At 41.7% G+C, this 16,551-nt stretch overlaps 1 protein-coding gene across 1 annotated transcript in view; it reads left to right on the top strand.

Annotated features, from left to right (window-relative positions):
- The first annotated feature begins 567 nt into the window (after window positions 1-567).
- The window catches only part of ANXA10 (annexin A10), an 80,443-nt gene continuing 64,459 nt past the window's right edge, over window positions 568-16,551 (top strand). The window contains exons 1-4 of the mRNA XM_088450284.1: window positions 568-650; window positions 1,082-1,277; window positions 1,563-1,644; window positions 10,480-10,574. Coding sequence (XP_088306410.1) covers window positions 568-650; window positions 1,082-1,277; window positions 1,563-1,644; window positions 10,480-10,574 — 456 coding nt within the window. The remainder of the gene's footprint in view (window positions 651-1,081; window positions 1,278-1,562; window positions 1,645-10,479; window positions 10,575-16,551) is intronic.

The raw sequence follows: 16,551 nt of genomic DNA, 5'->3' as shown, positions 1-16,551 counted from the left end.
CTCCACCCCAAAAAATGTTTAAAAAATACTGTGTGCACAGCAGAGGGGTGTGCTCCAAGGGAGGGAGTAGAAGCAATCAGTGTGATTGTCCCCACTTGTAAAACTTCTCTACTACTGCTGGCCGCTGTATAGCAGAGCAGAGGCAGCGGCACATCGGGCAGGGAGAAAGAGGAGACTGCTGTCTGACTGTGGAGGGGCCAAGGAGGTCACTGCCCTCAGCAGCAGTTTCCTTTCTCTCCCTGCCTGATGTACTGCTACTCTGCTATACAGAAGCCAGCGATAGTGGCTAGATGAGAAGTTTTTCAAGTGGGGGCTTTTGCACTGATCGCCCCTCCCCTAAATCTGCACCTGCCTTAGCTGCACCACAAAAGGGGACAATGTTCCCCACAGCAGCTGACCCAACCCTCGCTGGGCCCCTGCAAACCAGCTCTGGTAAATAGTACCCAATTTCCCCCACATCTCTGCTCTGCTACTTAGGGTTAAGCTGTGGGGGAAAGGGGGGTTAAGGTTAGGCACTAGAGGGAGGATGAGTGGTAGGGATTAGGGTTAGGTATAGCAGAACGCTGGATGATCACAGTTCTGACACGGAAGTGGAGGTCACCACTGGGACCAGGAAGCATCACTCCAGCTGCTGCACTCATCAAGAACAGGTAAGTTGACATTCTAACATGTCGACATTTCATCAGTGCTTACATGATCAACGTCGACATTATGACCATGTTGACATTATGGATATGTCAACATTTTCAAGTCAACATTATGATTGTCAACATATATACCCAGGGTTGCCTACTCCCCAATTAGGCTGGGAGCCTCCCAAAACTTGGATGGTGCTCCCGGCCCCCGCAAGAGCAGGCAAGGGGGCAGCCCGACAGTCTGTAAGTATGCATATACTACACGCCACACACAGGCACTATTATACTATAATAGTATATAATAATATTTCTTTATTTTTCTGTGTATGCTCCTGAAAGGAATATTGTGATCTCTCCCGTAACCTCCATCCTCCTCTTGTAGGTTTTCAGAAATGACATTGCCCTGTATGCACAGTTTCAGAAATGACATTGCCCTGTATGCACAGTTTCAGAAATGACATTGCCCTGTATGCACAGTTTCAGAAAAGTGATAGTGATAGATCTTTGCTTGAACAACCTAGTGGATGGGCACCATTACTGGAACTGCTGTCCCAGCAAGAGATCTTTGATAAATTTCCCCCAAAATACATTCCTAATTGCCATGATACTGTATCTGCAATAAGGAATGTGACTTTAGGGAATGTACAGCATTTATTGTTATATACTGTAAGCCCCTAACAAACAATCCCTGTAGGTGCAAATGTGCAGTAACATCTAGCTGCCTCTTAGAATTTGCTGTGATTTGTGAAATGTATTTACTTATCAATGGATTGTACTGAGATACATTTAAAAAAAAAAAAAAACATTTCTATGTATAAGGCTTGATTCAGAATGACAGTGCTTTAGGATATAGCAGTATACAGATTGATCAGTCTATGAAACATACAATGGTTTAATTTCTCTTTCACTATGTTCTTAATTTAGCAGGTTCAGGGAACCATATTCCCAAACCCAAACAGTGATCCCACGATGGATGCACAAATGATTGGCGGGGCACTTCAAGGATTTGGTCAGTATATTATGCTCATAGTGATACTTTTATGTTGCATATACAATATACTGTATAAATTGAGTCCTGGGGAACTGCAAATTGTAGAAATAAAAAATGTGGCTGCAGGATTTTATAAGCAAATAGTTTTATTTCTTTTTTTATGGCCGCATCTATTCCAAAACTCTCATTGCTTATTGGTTTACAAATGACTGCAATTAAAATTAAAAAAAAAAAACACTGCAAAAAAATTGCACAACTGTTATATTTCTATGTGCAAGTAGTGCCTGTCTAAAGAGCTTGGATCCCTCAGATTCATGCAACTGTGTTATTTTTATTAAATAGATAATAATTACAAGAAACCATCCTGGCCCACCCACCAACCCAAGTAATGGAAACCAGCACTAGCGCTGACAACCTAGACAGGTGGTAACAAAATCATTGGTGACAAAAAGCATGGTGCCTCTCCTGTACTAAGCTTTGCCATCCAGGGCTGGTGGCACTGTAGCAAGAAAACCTACAGCATGGGATCTCTAATGCTCAACCAGCACTAGGCCAGTTAACACGGGGTTGTATTGCCTGGCAGAAATGAGCCCCATGTTGATAGAGCAAGGGCTCTTAGCATACACAAAAAAAAATATAAGTCCCAGCAAGTCCTGTCATTCTTAAATATAATGGCTGCAAGTGCATGTTGGCATTTGGAGGTCACAAGTGCCAGTATACTGGCACTTGCAGTCCACTTGTAAATAAAAAATAAAGAATACACACACACAATGATAAAGTATTTTAAAGATTTCTAACAAAAACCCTTTTATTACTCAATTACAGTATACTTGAGAGGTTCATAGGCATCCCCGAACCAAGGGGCCCAACCAAGAATGACATAATTTTGCGCTGATTTGTCAGAGCGTAAGAAAAGACACTCTAATTTGTTAGAAATAACCCTCCAAGGTGGGGTTCTATTTCCGTTTCTTGCTGCATTTGTTTTGGCGGTTCCTAAACTGCTGCTTGATAAATCTTCTGGTGTATGATTTACATGTAAGTATAAATTGGGACAGTAATGTGCTTAGTGGCATTAGTAAATAGATTGGATGCAAAACCACCAGGAAAACCAAGAAAACCTCAGTTTAGTAAATTGACCTCTAAATCATCTTTCAGGGTATTTAGAATTTAGTTCACTAGAAAAATAGGGGCAGATGTACTAAGCTCTGGAAATTGATACATTAGAAAGTGATAAGCTACCAGCTCCTAACTGTCATATTACAGTCATATTATAATTAATTGACCATGTCACCATTCATATTCATATTAATAATAATATTGTCATATTGTGTTTGAAAAATGACAGTTAGGAGCTGATTGGTTGGTAGTTTATCACTCTAAAATGTATCACTTTCCAGAGCTTAGTACATATGTCTTTGAATCTTAGCGATATGTGCAAGATGTGTAACCTTAGCTAGGGTGTAACCTGTCATCAGCAGACTCAATAGCAAAAAAGTCCAGTCATGCACATTTCCTGTTACATCGCAGTGGCATGGAAAGCACAAACTGGCTCCACTCAGCATGTAACAGTCCTTCTGTCGATTCAGAAGAGCAGATTGGGTGCCTGCAAAGCAAATGATCACACATGGTCCATGTAACTGTTATTGGGCTCAGCAACAATACTTATATAATGCACGAGTGAGTTTACCTTTGATCTCTCATGGAAATATTTGTTTTATCAGACAAAACATATTTTTAATTGAAATAAAATAAAGGGTTGCAACACACAGGAGGAGTTCCCTGCTTTGTGGGAAGGCACACATCCTTTGTGTCCCTGCAAAAGAACTTATTGTAATTGTGAGGCTGGTGAGATTGGGTCTCACCATACACATTAATAAGACACATTCTGCATCTTTCTTTTGCACTTCTGTTGAAACACAGTTCCATGTACAGTACATTTTGGGGTATATTTACTAAGGTGCAGGTTTTTAGAAGAGGTTTTGTTGTCCATAGCAACCAATCAGATTCTAGCTGTTACCTTCTAGAAGGTGCTAGATAAATTTTAAGTAGAATCTGATTGGTTGCTATGGGCAACAAAACCACTTCTAAAAACCAGCACATTAGTAAATATACCCCTTTGTCTTTTTTGTTAGGAACTCATCTATTTTTCAGTAGAAACAAAATGACTAGAAAATCTAAATAATCATACAGAGTTCTAGACAAATGTAAAATGTAACCAGACAAAACAAAACAAAATCACACTTTGGGAGCTATCCCCGTGCAAGTAACAGAACCAGGAATACTATAGGAGCTGTGGCTTGGCTGCGAATATAAAACATTATGAAAATGCTGTACACAGTTAATACACATTCTAGTAAATGGCCAGAGAGTGCAGATAATAAGTAGACAACTAGATTTAAGCTTGTTAAATGCAAAATGAACAAGATGCTGATATAAATGTCAACTTTAAGTACACCATAATAAACATATAGGTAGCCATCTTCATCCTAGAGTAGTAAACATACATTTAAAAAAAAAAGTGTTTAGTAGACTATAATCTTGCTTTTACTTTTAGACTTGCACCAGGTATTGAGTAGCCATAAGCCATGTCCCTCCAAACAGGCGCACTTACGCTTTTTCACAGGCCATCGTGGGCATAGTTTGTGCAGCACAGCCTTACCGTACCCTGGCTGCATCTATACGCCCCCTTCAACCTCTTTCACAACCCCTTTGGCGCACAGGGTCATAAGTACAACTTGAGTAGAGAACATTATGTACAGTATGGGCATGTTGGCACAGTTGCAACTTATGAAGACTGGGGCACAGATGGACATGAGCGTGCAAGAAGAGAATAAATAATGTTGTAAGTGCTTGGTCCTGGTGCAAGTTACAACAGAAGATGACGACCTATGGCCGCATTTTCTACCCATGAAAATCAGTGATTTTACCAGTTCCTCATGACTCGCATATTGCAGGGTTTTTGGGGGGATATTTATACTTACGGTTAAGTGCAAATTGCATCCAACGCAACATGACCCCATTTCTTCTTAGTGATATAGAGGACTATTTACTAAGCCTTGGATTGAGATAAAGTGAATGTAGATAAAGTACCAGCCAATTCTAACTGCCATGTCACAGGCTGTGTTTGAAAAATGACAGGAGCTGATTGGTTGGTACTTTATCTCCATACACTTCGTTGCATCTTTCCAGCATACTTGAAGAGCCAATAATGCGATGAGATCGATTTATATGTGATAACTGGATATTGTTTGTGTGTACACATTATACCAATTCTCCTGCCAGTCGTAAAATTCTCAGCTGATGGGCCAGACAATTGTGTAGTGTGTACCCAGTAAACAAAAGTATATACAGACACATTTTGATATAGAAATTCATATTTATGCTCCACAACTGGACATACAGTAACCTGAAACCAGTGCAAATAAAATCTGTATTGCTTTAAGGATAGATATTGTAATATCATAAACAATTTATGAGTAATAACATTTTTAAGACCAATATTAGTTGATTTCAGATTCAACTTCACTACTTAAGCATAAGACGCATATTATTAATGAGTTTAAATGAGTCATTTTTAAGTGCTTGTTACATGAGCCTTACTTTCTGATAACTGATCATTTTAAGTACTTTAACAACTGTTTCACAACACACCATCTACTAGGAATTTAATGGAGTTTAATTACTATGCACTGTATGCTAAAGGAAAAGTGTTGCTCTTTTGAGATACATTCAGTTTATAGTTTAAATGATGCATCTACATTGAATTTTAATCAGGTATATATGAATTCAAGGCAGAGTTATAGGCAATTATGAATTTAGACATCTCATTAGCAATTTATTCTCAGTACAGATCAAAAGTGGTAAGCTGAAAATTAAGCAGCTATTCTTTTATGCAAAGATAAATGTGTACATACAGAGTAAACTTAATTTATAGAAGCACAATCTAACATCTCCGCTACATAAAATGTACTGGATGCATAGTGCATTATTTCATACGTGTAAATGGCAAAGTAGAATAATTTTGTTACCGATCTTCTTCATAAAACATTTTGTACGTAATTATGTATTTAAAATATTTCATGTGTGAAAATCTAAGTACTATTTTGTTGTGTTACTTCCTGTACCACAAATAAATAACGTTTTATGGGTTTAAGATGCACTTCCTTAGTTGGAAAACACTTCAAATGTTTTCAGAGGCAATGTGCTGCTAAACTAGTGCATCTACGCACTCACCTGTCACAGAGTTTTGACACTACAATGTCCGACATGTAATGTTTACTGATTTTATTAAGAGTTTTTTTGCATTTTAATTTCTCATCTGCAATAAATTACCATTGCTGGAATTTGGAAATGTATTTTTTAGTTGCTCAATATATAAATATAACAACAGGGACAGAAATTCCAGAGACGAATCTTTGAAATCTGGAGCTGTCACTATAGGTGAATCAGCTGTGATATTGGGCTGAATTTTAAATATACTCACATAGTACTTTTCAAATGAGACCGAATTCACATCAAATTCCTGCAATGCCACTGCTATCTATGCAAATTACTTTGCTGCATAGCATTATGCTTGTAAGCAGGGCCGGATTTACCACAAGGCAGTATAGCCGCCTGCCTAGGGCCCAGTGGACTCTAGGGACCCGCCTCTCTTTGCCTAAAATATGTAAAAAAAATACATATATATATATATTTTTTTTTAATTAACAATGATCGTTTCCGCCCGCCTGCAGGCAAAGCAGGGCTGCCATACAGAATCTGGGTGGGCGGGTGTGTGGGAGGGAATTACCTCTTTCAGCAAGTTGGCTGACATTGCTGCTCTCAGGCAGGGGGGAGAGGGGTGGAGCCGCTAGTGCTGATGGAGAGTTGGGGGCAGGCATAGTGATGCCCCCAGCACGGAGGGACAGTGGAAAATAAAGACCCACAACTGGCCACACACACACTAAAGTAGGTGTATTTACACTGTGCTGTGCTCCTTCTCCCCTTTGTCTTTTCTGTCTCAGCACCACTGCCATTGCATGGTTCTCTTTACTTCACATTATATGCCTGTCCTCCAGTCATATGTGTGTATGTCTCCATGTCCCCCTGCCCCCTCAGCAGTGTGTGTGTGTCTCCATGTCTCCCTCCTCCCACAGCAGTGTGTGTGTCTCCATGTCCTCCATCAGCAGTATGTATGTCTCCATTTCCCTCTCCCCCCCTCAACAGTGTGTGTGTGTCTCCACGTTCCCTTCCTCCCACAGCAGTGTGTGTGTCTCCATGTCCCCCTCCTCCCACAGCAGTGTGTGTGTCTCCATGTCCTCCATCAGCAGTATGTATGTCTCCATGTCCCCCTCCCCCCCTCAACAGTGTGTGTGTGTCTCCACGTTCCCTTCCTCCCACAGCAGTGTGTGTGTCTCCATGTCCCCCTCCTCCCACAGCAGTGTGTGTGTCTCCATGTCCCTCTCCTCCCACAGCAGTGTGTGTGTCTCCATGTCCCCCTCTCCCCCACCAGCAGTGTGTATGTCTCCATGTCCCCCTCTCCCCCACCAGCTTTGTGTATGTCTCCATGTCCCCCTCTCCCCCACCAGCAGTGTGTAGGGGGTAAATTTACTAAAGTGAGAGTTTTCAGAAGTGGAGATGTTGCCCATAGCAACCAATCAAATTTTAGCTATTATCTTCTAGAAGGTGCTAGTTAAATGGTAAGTAGAATTTGATTGGTTGCTATGGGCAACATCTCCACTTCTTAAAACTCTCACCTTAGTAAATATACCCCTATGTCTCCATGTCCACCTCTCCCACACCAGCAGTGTGTATGTCTCCATGTCCCCCTCTCCCCCATCAGCAGTGTGTATGTCTCCATGACCCCCTCTCCCACACCAGCAGTGTGTATGTCTCCATGTCCCCCTCTCCCCAATCAGCAGTGTGTATGTCTTCATGTCCCCCTCTCCCCCACCCACCAGCAGTGTGTATGTCTGCATGTCCCCCTCTCCCCCATCAGCAGTGTGTATGTCTTCATGTCCCCCTCTCCCCCTCCCACCAGCAGTGTGTATGTCTCCATGACCCCCTCTCCCACACCAGCAGTGTGTATGTCTCCATGTCCCCCTCTCCCCCATCAGCAGTGTGTATATCTCCATGTCCCCCTCTCCCCCACCCACCAGCAGTGTGTATGTCTCCATGTCCCCCTCTCCCCCACCCAGCAGCAGTGTGTATGTCTTCATGCCCCCCTTCCCCCACCAGCAGTGTGTATGTCTTCATGTCCCCCCTTCCCCCACCCCAGTCACCAGTGTGTGAATCTCTATGCCCACCCCAGTCACCAGTGTGTGAATCTCTATGCCCACCCCAGTCACCAGTGAGTAATTGTTCATTTCCCCTTTCCGCCCCAGTCACAGGTGTGTATGTCTCCATGGGCAGGATCCATAACGCATTGCTTTTGGGATACGATGCATCCCGACACTCTTCGCATGCATGTCAGTGTTGGTTACGCTGCTGAGCATGAAGGAAATTGTAAAGGCCTGTTCTCTCGGTAAGAGCTGTCCTTTGCGAATGAAGTCCCTCTGGTGTCCTTTTGTGCATGTGCAGAAAGACACGTGCTGCGGGGGGGGGGTTACTGGGAGGGATCCAATAGGATTCCCTCCAGTGGGGCTTTTGCGAATAGTAGCCCATTGGGCATCTGAAGATGGCTTTGCACACTGCATCAAAGCCCCGGAATGTATTGTATTCCGGGACTTGATGCATATAAGAAATGCGGTCAGACCCCTGAAAACTGCATTTTCAGGGGTTTGACCGCATTTCTGACATTAGTGCATCCCGCCCCAGCGTATCTCTGTATCATCTTTGTGTGTGTCTGGCCTGTGTTTTTTCTCCTTCACTTGCCTGTGTCTTCCATTACTCCTTTTATATCTGTCCCCCAACCTAATTCTGTCTTCCTCCACCACCCACCTTTCCATTGTGCCCCGCACAAACCACTGTTTCTCTTAACCTGTTCCTCCTTTCTCCACCCCCTTTCTTCATTTACTTGTCCCTCCTTCACCCCTTACCTTCCGCCTCCTTTTCTTCTGAAGGTGACGGAGTCCTGATGGTCGACGATCAGAGGTGGTGTGGAGAAACCTGAGAATGGCAGGTGCTGCAAGCACAATCTTCTGTTTTATTTTTGATTTTTTTCTCTTTAATGCTGCTGTTGCTGGTGTATATTTTACTGCCGTCAGGGTTATCGCCAGCGGCAGCAGCATTATAGAGAAAAAATAATAATTTAAAACAAGATTGTGGTTACCTGCCATCCTCAGGTTTCTCCTCGCCGCTTCTGATCGTCGACCATCAGCACTCCATCACCTTCAGTAAACCTGAGGATGGCAGGTAAGCACAATCATCTGTTTTAAAGTATTTTTTTCTCTATAATGCTGCTGTCTCTGGCGAAAACCCTGATGGGAGTAAAATATGCCAGTTTTCACTAGTGAAGCTTCCCCTTATTAACATCACAAGTATTATGGTGGTACTTGGATCGCCACAATACCTGTTCTTTCAGCAAATTAAAATAAAGAAATAAATGCTTTATTCCTTGCAGAATAACTTTAGTTTATGTAAAGTTTTCATTTATTTTTTCTTGTAGGGCAGGGTGGTGGGGTCCAGACCAGTAACTTGCCTAGGGCCCCATAAAGTGTAAATCCGGCTCTGCTTGTAAGTGCTCTTAAGTTTTCACTATCCACCTGCTTAATTGACATACAAAAAAATATATGATAGTCTCCCTAATCCCAATGGGTAAGACATAACGTGGCCATAATCCAATTCTGCTCCTAATGTTTAACCAGCATCTTGGATACACATCTGGCTATTTTTCCCCTCATCATTTACAAGGAGAGGTAGAGCTGTCTGGGCCCATGACAGCAGGTATACTGACCTTAATCAGTGGGAGCCTGTGGACATTTTTTTTCTATGAGGCCCCCATAGGTTTTGCTACACCCTTGGCCTTAGGATCTGGCTGGACCTTCTGCAGCTGAATTGCACTCACAGAAGGTTCACTAGAACACTATGGCAAAGCCATTGAAGAAAGTTTGGGCAGAACATCTATGGAACTCTTAGTTCCCTAGTAATCAATATGGATTCAGTCAGAGCAACTAGTAAAGAGTTGCTGCAGAAACGAGATGCTACACATGACACATAAATTGGTTCTAGTGAATGGCCTGGAATGACATTGGTGTACTGTTGGAGCTTTCAATAGGTCAGAGTATGCACCCAGAAGCAATAATAAAACCTGGAGGTGGAACTGCTACATTCATGTCATAATGGTGGAGGGAGATAAGGGCTGCTGAGTGAAGGAAAGGGGGATACTGGCCTTGACAAAGTATAAAGCGACAGTAATTTATCTTCACAAACAAATCTTTATTGCAAAATGAAAGCTAAGCCCATGGCTTCTGTGAAGAGATAATTTTTATTTAGAAATAAATTGGCTGAAATATTTATACATTGTCTAGTAGTTGCCAACTCAATATATATAAAAACAACATATCTTTGACTACAAAATAACATGGCTCAGCTGACTTTGCATCTGTTATTCCTTCCATTAAATCACTCTCTGCCGGTTCATAGCAAGCCTGTAAATCAGTTGATTAAATTGTACCATGGTAGCTTAAACACTGAGATCAGTTCACTTTGTGTAAAGTACAACAGTTACAGGGTTTATGAAATATTTATTGACAATTTTGAGTGTTTTATTATGACCAAGGCCAATAGAGGCAAAAAAAACTTGAGATAGCGGTAATTGCTTTGCAAACCTTCCATTAATTTGTTATCTAGGAAAGGTTACTTCCATTATTTTAAATACTAAGGATAAATTGAGAGGTTTAGTTAATACATGTGCTTTGTGTTCTTTATCACCAGGTTGTGACAAGGACGTCTTGATAGATATTCTTACCCAACGCTGCAATGCACAAAGAATTATGATTGCTGAAGCCTATGGGAGTTTGTATGGCAGGGTATAAAATATTTAAGTGTTTTTTTGTATTGATATATATATATATATATATATATATATATATATAGGGCACTAATAATCTTGCTATTAAATTTATATTGCTTTTTATATACTGTGAAAGTTTGTGTAGCTATTCTCATAAAAGAAGTGGCTGAAAGATTAATACAGAAGTATTTTTCTTCTTGTGTTATTTAAACCATTTACCATCTAAAAATTAAATAACTAGCTCAACAATGTTATAATGTAAGCGAAACCAAGGTAACGATAACTACTTAAGCCTTCAAACAGACACCAGTCAATTGCTATCAGTTTAATGAACTTGGATATTCGACACTAGAGGAGCTATTAAAACTTTCTCCCATCTAACAATTTGTATGTCTAAAATCATATACATATGCACACAGAGGGGATGATGTCAAGTTGGTGGCACAATGAATGTAAATTACTCTAAAAAAAAAGTGCACCCATAAAATATTGGCTAAACACATGTCATATTGATGTCTTTTTTTCCTGGTCTGTATGTGTTTGTAATCATGGTTACATGCCTTTACTGTACTTGGCCTACATTTAAATGTCCCCAATTCGGAACATCCATTTACAGGAAAGCAGAGTCACACAAATCTGCAGGGAAGCACAGTAAAGATTCATGCATGATGAACCACTACAACTAGCATAGTATTCAGTTTGCTCTTTGCCACACTGCAAAAATTGTTTAGGAATGGTATGAGGAACATGACAAAGACTTCAAGGTGTTGACTTGGCCACCAAATTCCTGGACAAACAAGTCTAAACAACGGAGGCCCCACCTCACAACTTACAAGATTTAAAGGATATGCTACTAACCTATTGGTGCCAGATACCACAGGACACCTCCAGAAGTCTTGTGGAGTTCATACCTTGATGGGTCAGAGCTGATTTGGGGGGACCTGCACAGTATTGGGCAGGTAGTTTTAATGTAATGGCTGATTGGGCTATTACTATATATATATATATATATATATATATATGTAGTCACCATAGCAGCAGCACTCCAGGGAAAAAAAGCAGTCTGAATAGGAATTTTCGTTTCAATGCCTTAATGCATTGTTCTCAAGACATAATGAAACATTGAAAAAATGTATTTACATATACCCTTACACCACACCACGTGCAGGACGCTGCAGCATCCGGGTCCAGCCCTGGTCCGCCCACCAGTGACGTCACAGGCGCAACCCGTTGCCATGACGACAACATAACATATACACGTGACCACATAAACAAGAGGCAATACAAACATGATACATCAAATTAGACATGCAGATCACAATTAATTATATCAACTCAGAGCATAACAAAATGCTCCTGAATTATTATAACATATTAGTATATATCAATGCTACTTTATCAAATCAGAGGTATGTTATCAGGGCATATACATCTATATTAGGATAAAGTAATACATAAACATAATAGACCAACTCCCATCATTCACAAACCGGCTCAGACAGACGTCCGTAGTCGGCATCCAAGCATATGATGACATCATAATAAAATCTTGTATCCTTGTGTATCAATGCCTATTTCCCTATAGATTGTAAGCTTGCAAGCAGGGCCCTCTTACCTCTATGTCTGTCTTTTATTACCCTATTTTGTTCTATAAATGTTTCCAATTGTAAAGCGCAACGGAATATGCTGCGCTATATAAGAAACTGTTAATAAATATATATATATATATATTCCATAGACAAAAAACCTTACGGTTTTACATGTCCCATTAAGGCTTCTTAGACATGATCTGAAATTTCACAAAACCTACTGAATTTGTGCCACTCAAACTAAAAAAAGCAATGAAATTATGATCCTTAAGGTTGATGCCTTAATGGATGTGTTCCTTGCGCAAAACAAATATGGTATGCCATCACACCCTGTGGTTAACTGCAGATTCAGCACTCTCACAGAATGAGATTGCTGTCACTCACAAACTGGTGGAGCTGCTAATTCACAGAATTGTGTGCTCATTGGAATACACACATGCCGTCTATGCAACTGAGGTTTCAGCAGTTATGTGGCTCCCACAACCCTCTCAGTGCCCACAATCTTCCCATTCGATCACCACAACAATCTCACTGGCTTCCAACATCCTTCTCACTGCATACATTTACCTCATTTAGAATACACATTCAGCTCCCTTATTTTTAAAACTATCATACTCTGTCTATGCATGTATACTTTCTTACCCTATATGCCTCCATGCTGCTATATATTCCCCAATCTCTACTGCTGTGTGGTCTCCCAACTGTGATAGTCTGTGTTCCCTCAACCGTAACATCTGTTTTTCCCCAGCCATACCGCCCTGCATCCGTTCCTTCTCCACAGCCACGCTGCTGTCTTTCTCTCCTCTGTGGCACTCTTTCTTCCTCCATCTGCACTACTCTGGTCCCCCCAACCATGCAACTCTGTCTCCCCCCACCACCCACACCACTCTGTCTTCCTCCCAATCCACACCACTCTGCCTTCCTCACCATACACAAGAATCTGTCTTCCCCAATCCCTGCTGCTGTGTGGCCTCTGAACTGTGCTAGTCTGTGAAACATATAACAATATCACATAAAATGTAACACATAAATAAAAGGAAAATTTAGCTCGGTGACTGTAGTGTCAGAACAGTCATCTGACACTAGAGTCATTGACCTGAACTTTCCTTTTATTTATGTGTTACATTTTATGTGATATTGTTATATGTTTCATGTCATTAAATAGTGCATACTTTTACCACTGTATAATTTTCATGGTAAGATACCAGGCATAGTAACATAGATTTACTCTCACATATTTTCAGCGCATTCTGCTCATCAGGGATGCAACCATTTTGAAAGTTGAGCCATTCCCCATCCTTGAGGGTAGCTCTTTGTATATGATTTCATTTGTTTTTCATTTTGTTGTTCTTAAAGTCTTGGGTAGAGATAAAGCAGCTCTCCCTATATGTGTGTAGCGCTGTAAAAAGAATCCCCAAACATTTATATTTTTGTCCAAACACTCTCTACCCCATCCATGTCGCTGTCCCACCAAGCCATGCCACTGTTTTCCACCCATCTGCATCACTTCGGCTACCCCCTCTCTGTACTGCTTAACCTTTGCTCCTCTACACGCCTTTTTGTCTCACCTATCCAGGCTACTCTGTCTCCTCTCCCCACCCACACCACTTTTATCCCATCTGCACAGCTCTATTTTCTGCTTAGACCTCAGTTGCATAGACTGCATGTGTGTATTCCAATGAGCACACAATTCTGTGAATTAGCAGCTCCACCATTTTGTGAGTGACAGCAATCTCATTCTGTGAGAGTGTTGAATCTGCAGTTAACCACAGGGTGTGATGGCATACCATATCTGTATTGCGCAAGGAACACGTCCATTAAGGTGTCAACCTTAATGATCGTAATTTCATAGATTTTTTTAGTTTGAGTGGCACAAATTCAGTAGGTTTTGTGAAATTTCAGATCATGTCTAAGAAGCCTTAATGGGTCATGTAAACCGTAAGTACCAGCAGGCAGGGCATTAAGGGCCCGCTGGTACCTATAGTACCCCTGCAAAAAAAATATTAAAATAAAACAAAGAGACTGTTTGATGTAATATTTTATTTTTTGCACATGCACCTAGGGGGGCAGCAGCCTTTAAGTTCTTTTTGATGGCTGCTGCCTCCCCCAGGACTTCCACGGCACCTTCTCCTGTAGGATGGTGGCTTTTAAGCTCTTTTGCCTGTCCACCGCCCATCCAGGACTTCCCGATGTCTTCTTGCTTTAGCTGGTCTTCTCTCAAGCTGCCCGGCCAATGGACTGAGTGACTGAACATCGCCTCGTGCTGGCTTTATATAAGCCAGCCGAGGGGGCGGAGTGATGACGTCATGAGCCGTGATTGGCTCATGGTGGCCATCTTTAAATTTCAAAAATGGTGCTGAAGCACCATTTTTGAAAAGGGCACGCATGGTTCTCGCCATTGAAGTCAATGGTGAGAACCGCTCATTGGCTGAGAGGCGAAAGGCTCGCCTTTCTCAGCCAGTGAGTGCTCCGCACCGGGATTTCTGGACTGAAATCCCACAGCGGAGCTGTCATTCAGTTAGTAGTGTCCTTAGAGGATACTACTAATGTTCGTGGGCCGTGTAATTGTGGTTTGTTTTTTTGCCAAGACCCTGGATTGCCTACTTTGGAATGAAGAGGACAGATCCACGCATAGGAGGAGGTGAGTATGGATTTTTTATTACAGGTACTCCATAGGATTATCTTCTGGAGGACAGATTGGCTTCAGGGATTTAGGTGAGTATGTGAGATAGTGTGTACATGTGTGAGTATATGTGTGTTTGCATGTATGTTTTACTAAAATTTTACTTTTCTACGGTGTGTGTTCTGTGTTTTTTTAATATTGCTGTTGCTGTGAAACTACAGGTAATAGCAGGCCCGTAATGGCCCGCATGCTGATACTTGTGATTCTCCAAGTACTAGCATGCGGGGGAGGCTTGCTGGGAACTGTAGTTCCACAGCAAAAGCCAATATTTTAACTCTTTACTTGCACCACACTTTACACAATCAACCCAGCACCCACCGCTCCAGGGGTGCCGTGGATAGCCCCAGGCTATCAGCCTGGGCCTGGGGTGCCCTTGAGAGGAGGACCCCTTTTTTGGGGGATACTCAGCTCCCCAGGGATCCCCAGCCTGGGCTGACTAGCGGTCAGGGGTGATGCTTCGGCTGGGGGGCCCGGTGAGAGGGCTCCCCTGGCTGTGGCATCACCCCCCGCTAGAAAGAGTCCGGTGCTGGTTCTGGTAAATACAGGGGGACCCTATGCATTTTTTACCCCTGTATTTCCAGATCCAAGCCTGCATCTGTGTGCTGCCACCTCCCCTGGGTCCTGCCGATCGCACTGCCGCTGATGCCTGCACCGCCGCTAAAGCCCGCTACAGCCTGTGGGTCCCGGCCCCCGCTACCACCTGCAAAAGGCAGCCATCTTACTGCACCCAAGTGAAGCCACAATGAGTCCACCTGCTGGAGGCTCCTACTGAGGCTGCGCAAGGAATTGAAATTTCCTATCTACATAATTGCGGATTCGTGAGGTAATGGTTTAAATGGAGGGAGGCTTTAGGCATCATAAATCGGGACTAAGTCAATCAAGTATAGGTGAAGTACTGATCATATCCACGTGTAAATCCCATCCCAGTAATAGCCGTGCATTTACAAGTGGATATGATGATTATTCTCCTATACTTGATTGACTGAGTGCCGATTTATGATGCCTAAAGCCTCCCTTTTTTCTGCTATGATGCAGTTTATACTATGATGCACTTTATATGTTTGTGCACCTTATGGATGTAGTGTGGATATAAAATGTTTTCTATTTTTTATTAATTTGGATGTGCTAGCTTTTTTTTCATTTACATCTACCTATTTTATGTGCCAGGCACTCCTAACTATGGAGCTTAAAGTGTGTGCTGCCTGTCTAAAGTGAACATATATAAATATATATATATATATATATATATATATATACTCCGCAATCGCTAAAAGTTGCATTCACTTTGTTTGTGTGTTAAATGTCAACGCTCTGTTCATTTCTGCATTTGTAAATGGTTATCAGTACCATTTCATCGTTTGATTTAACAAGGCTTTCCATGTATGCTACATAGGCCTGTTAATAGATCCATGCAGATTTGTAATTATTTGTAAGATGACGTTGATTCAATACGCTCTGTGGTTTGGTTGATGTAGAAATCTAGGTGAAAAAAAATGATATGAGAACTCCAGCTGTAATAAAATGCACCCAGATGTGGAATGAAACTAACTTCCCAGAAGATGTTTGAAAATGTTGCTTATTGCTTTTGCACAGCCATGTGGCGTACGCTGTCTCTCTATGTATAAAATGGACAGGAAGTATTGGAATACAGTACCAGTATGGACCTTACCTACATGGATATATGAAAAACTGTTACTGTACATTAAGATAATTAATTGCCT

The sequence above is a fragment of the Taudactylus pleione genome, unplaced genomic scaffold, assembly GCF_031769625.1.
Source record: "Taudactylus pleione unplaced genomic scaffold, aTauple2 ptg000513l, whole genome shotgun sequence".
In the NCBI taxonomy this organism is placed as follows: domain Eukaryota; kingdom Metazoa; phylum Chordata; class Amphibia; order Anura; family Myobatrachidae; genus Taudactylus; species Taudactylus pleione.
The sequence above is the reverse complement of the archived record's forward strand: the minus strand, read 5'-3'. Positions and strand labels throughout refer to the sequence as shown.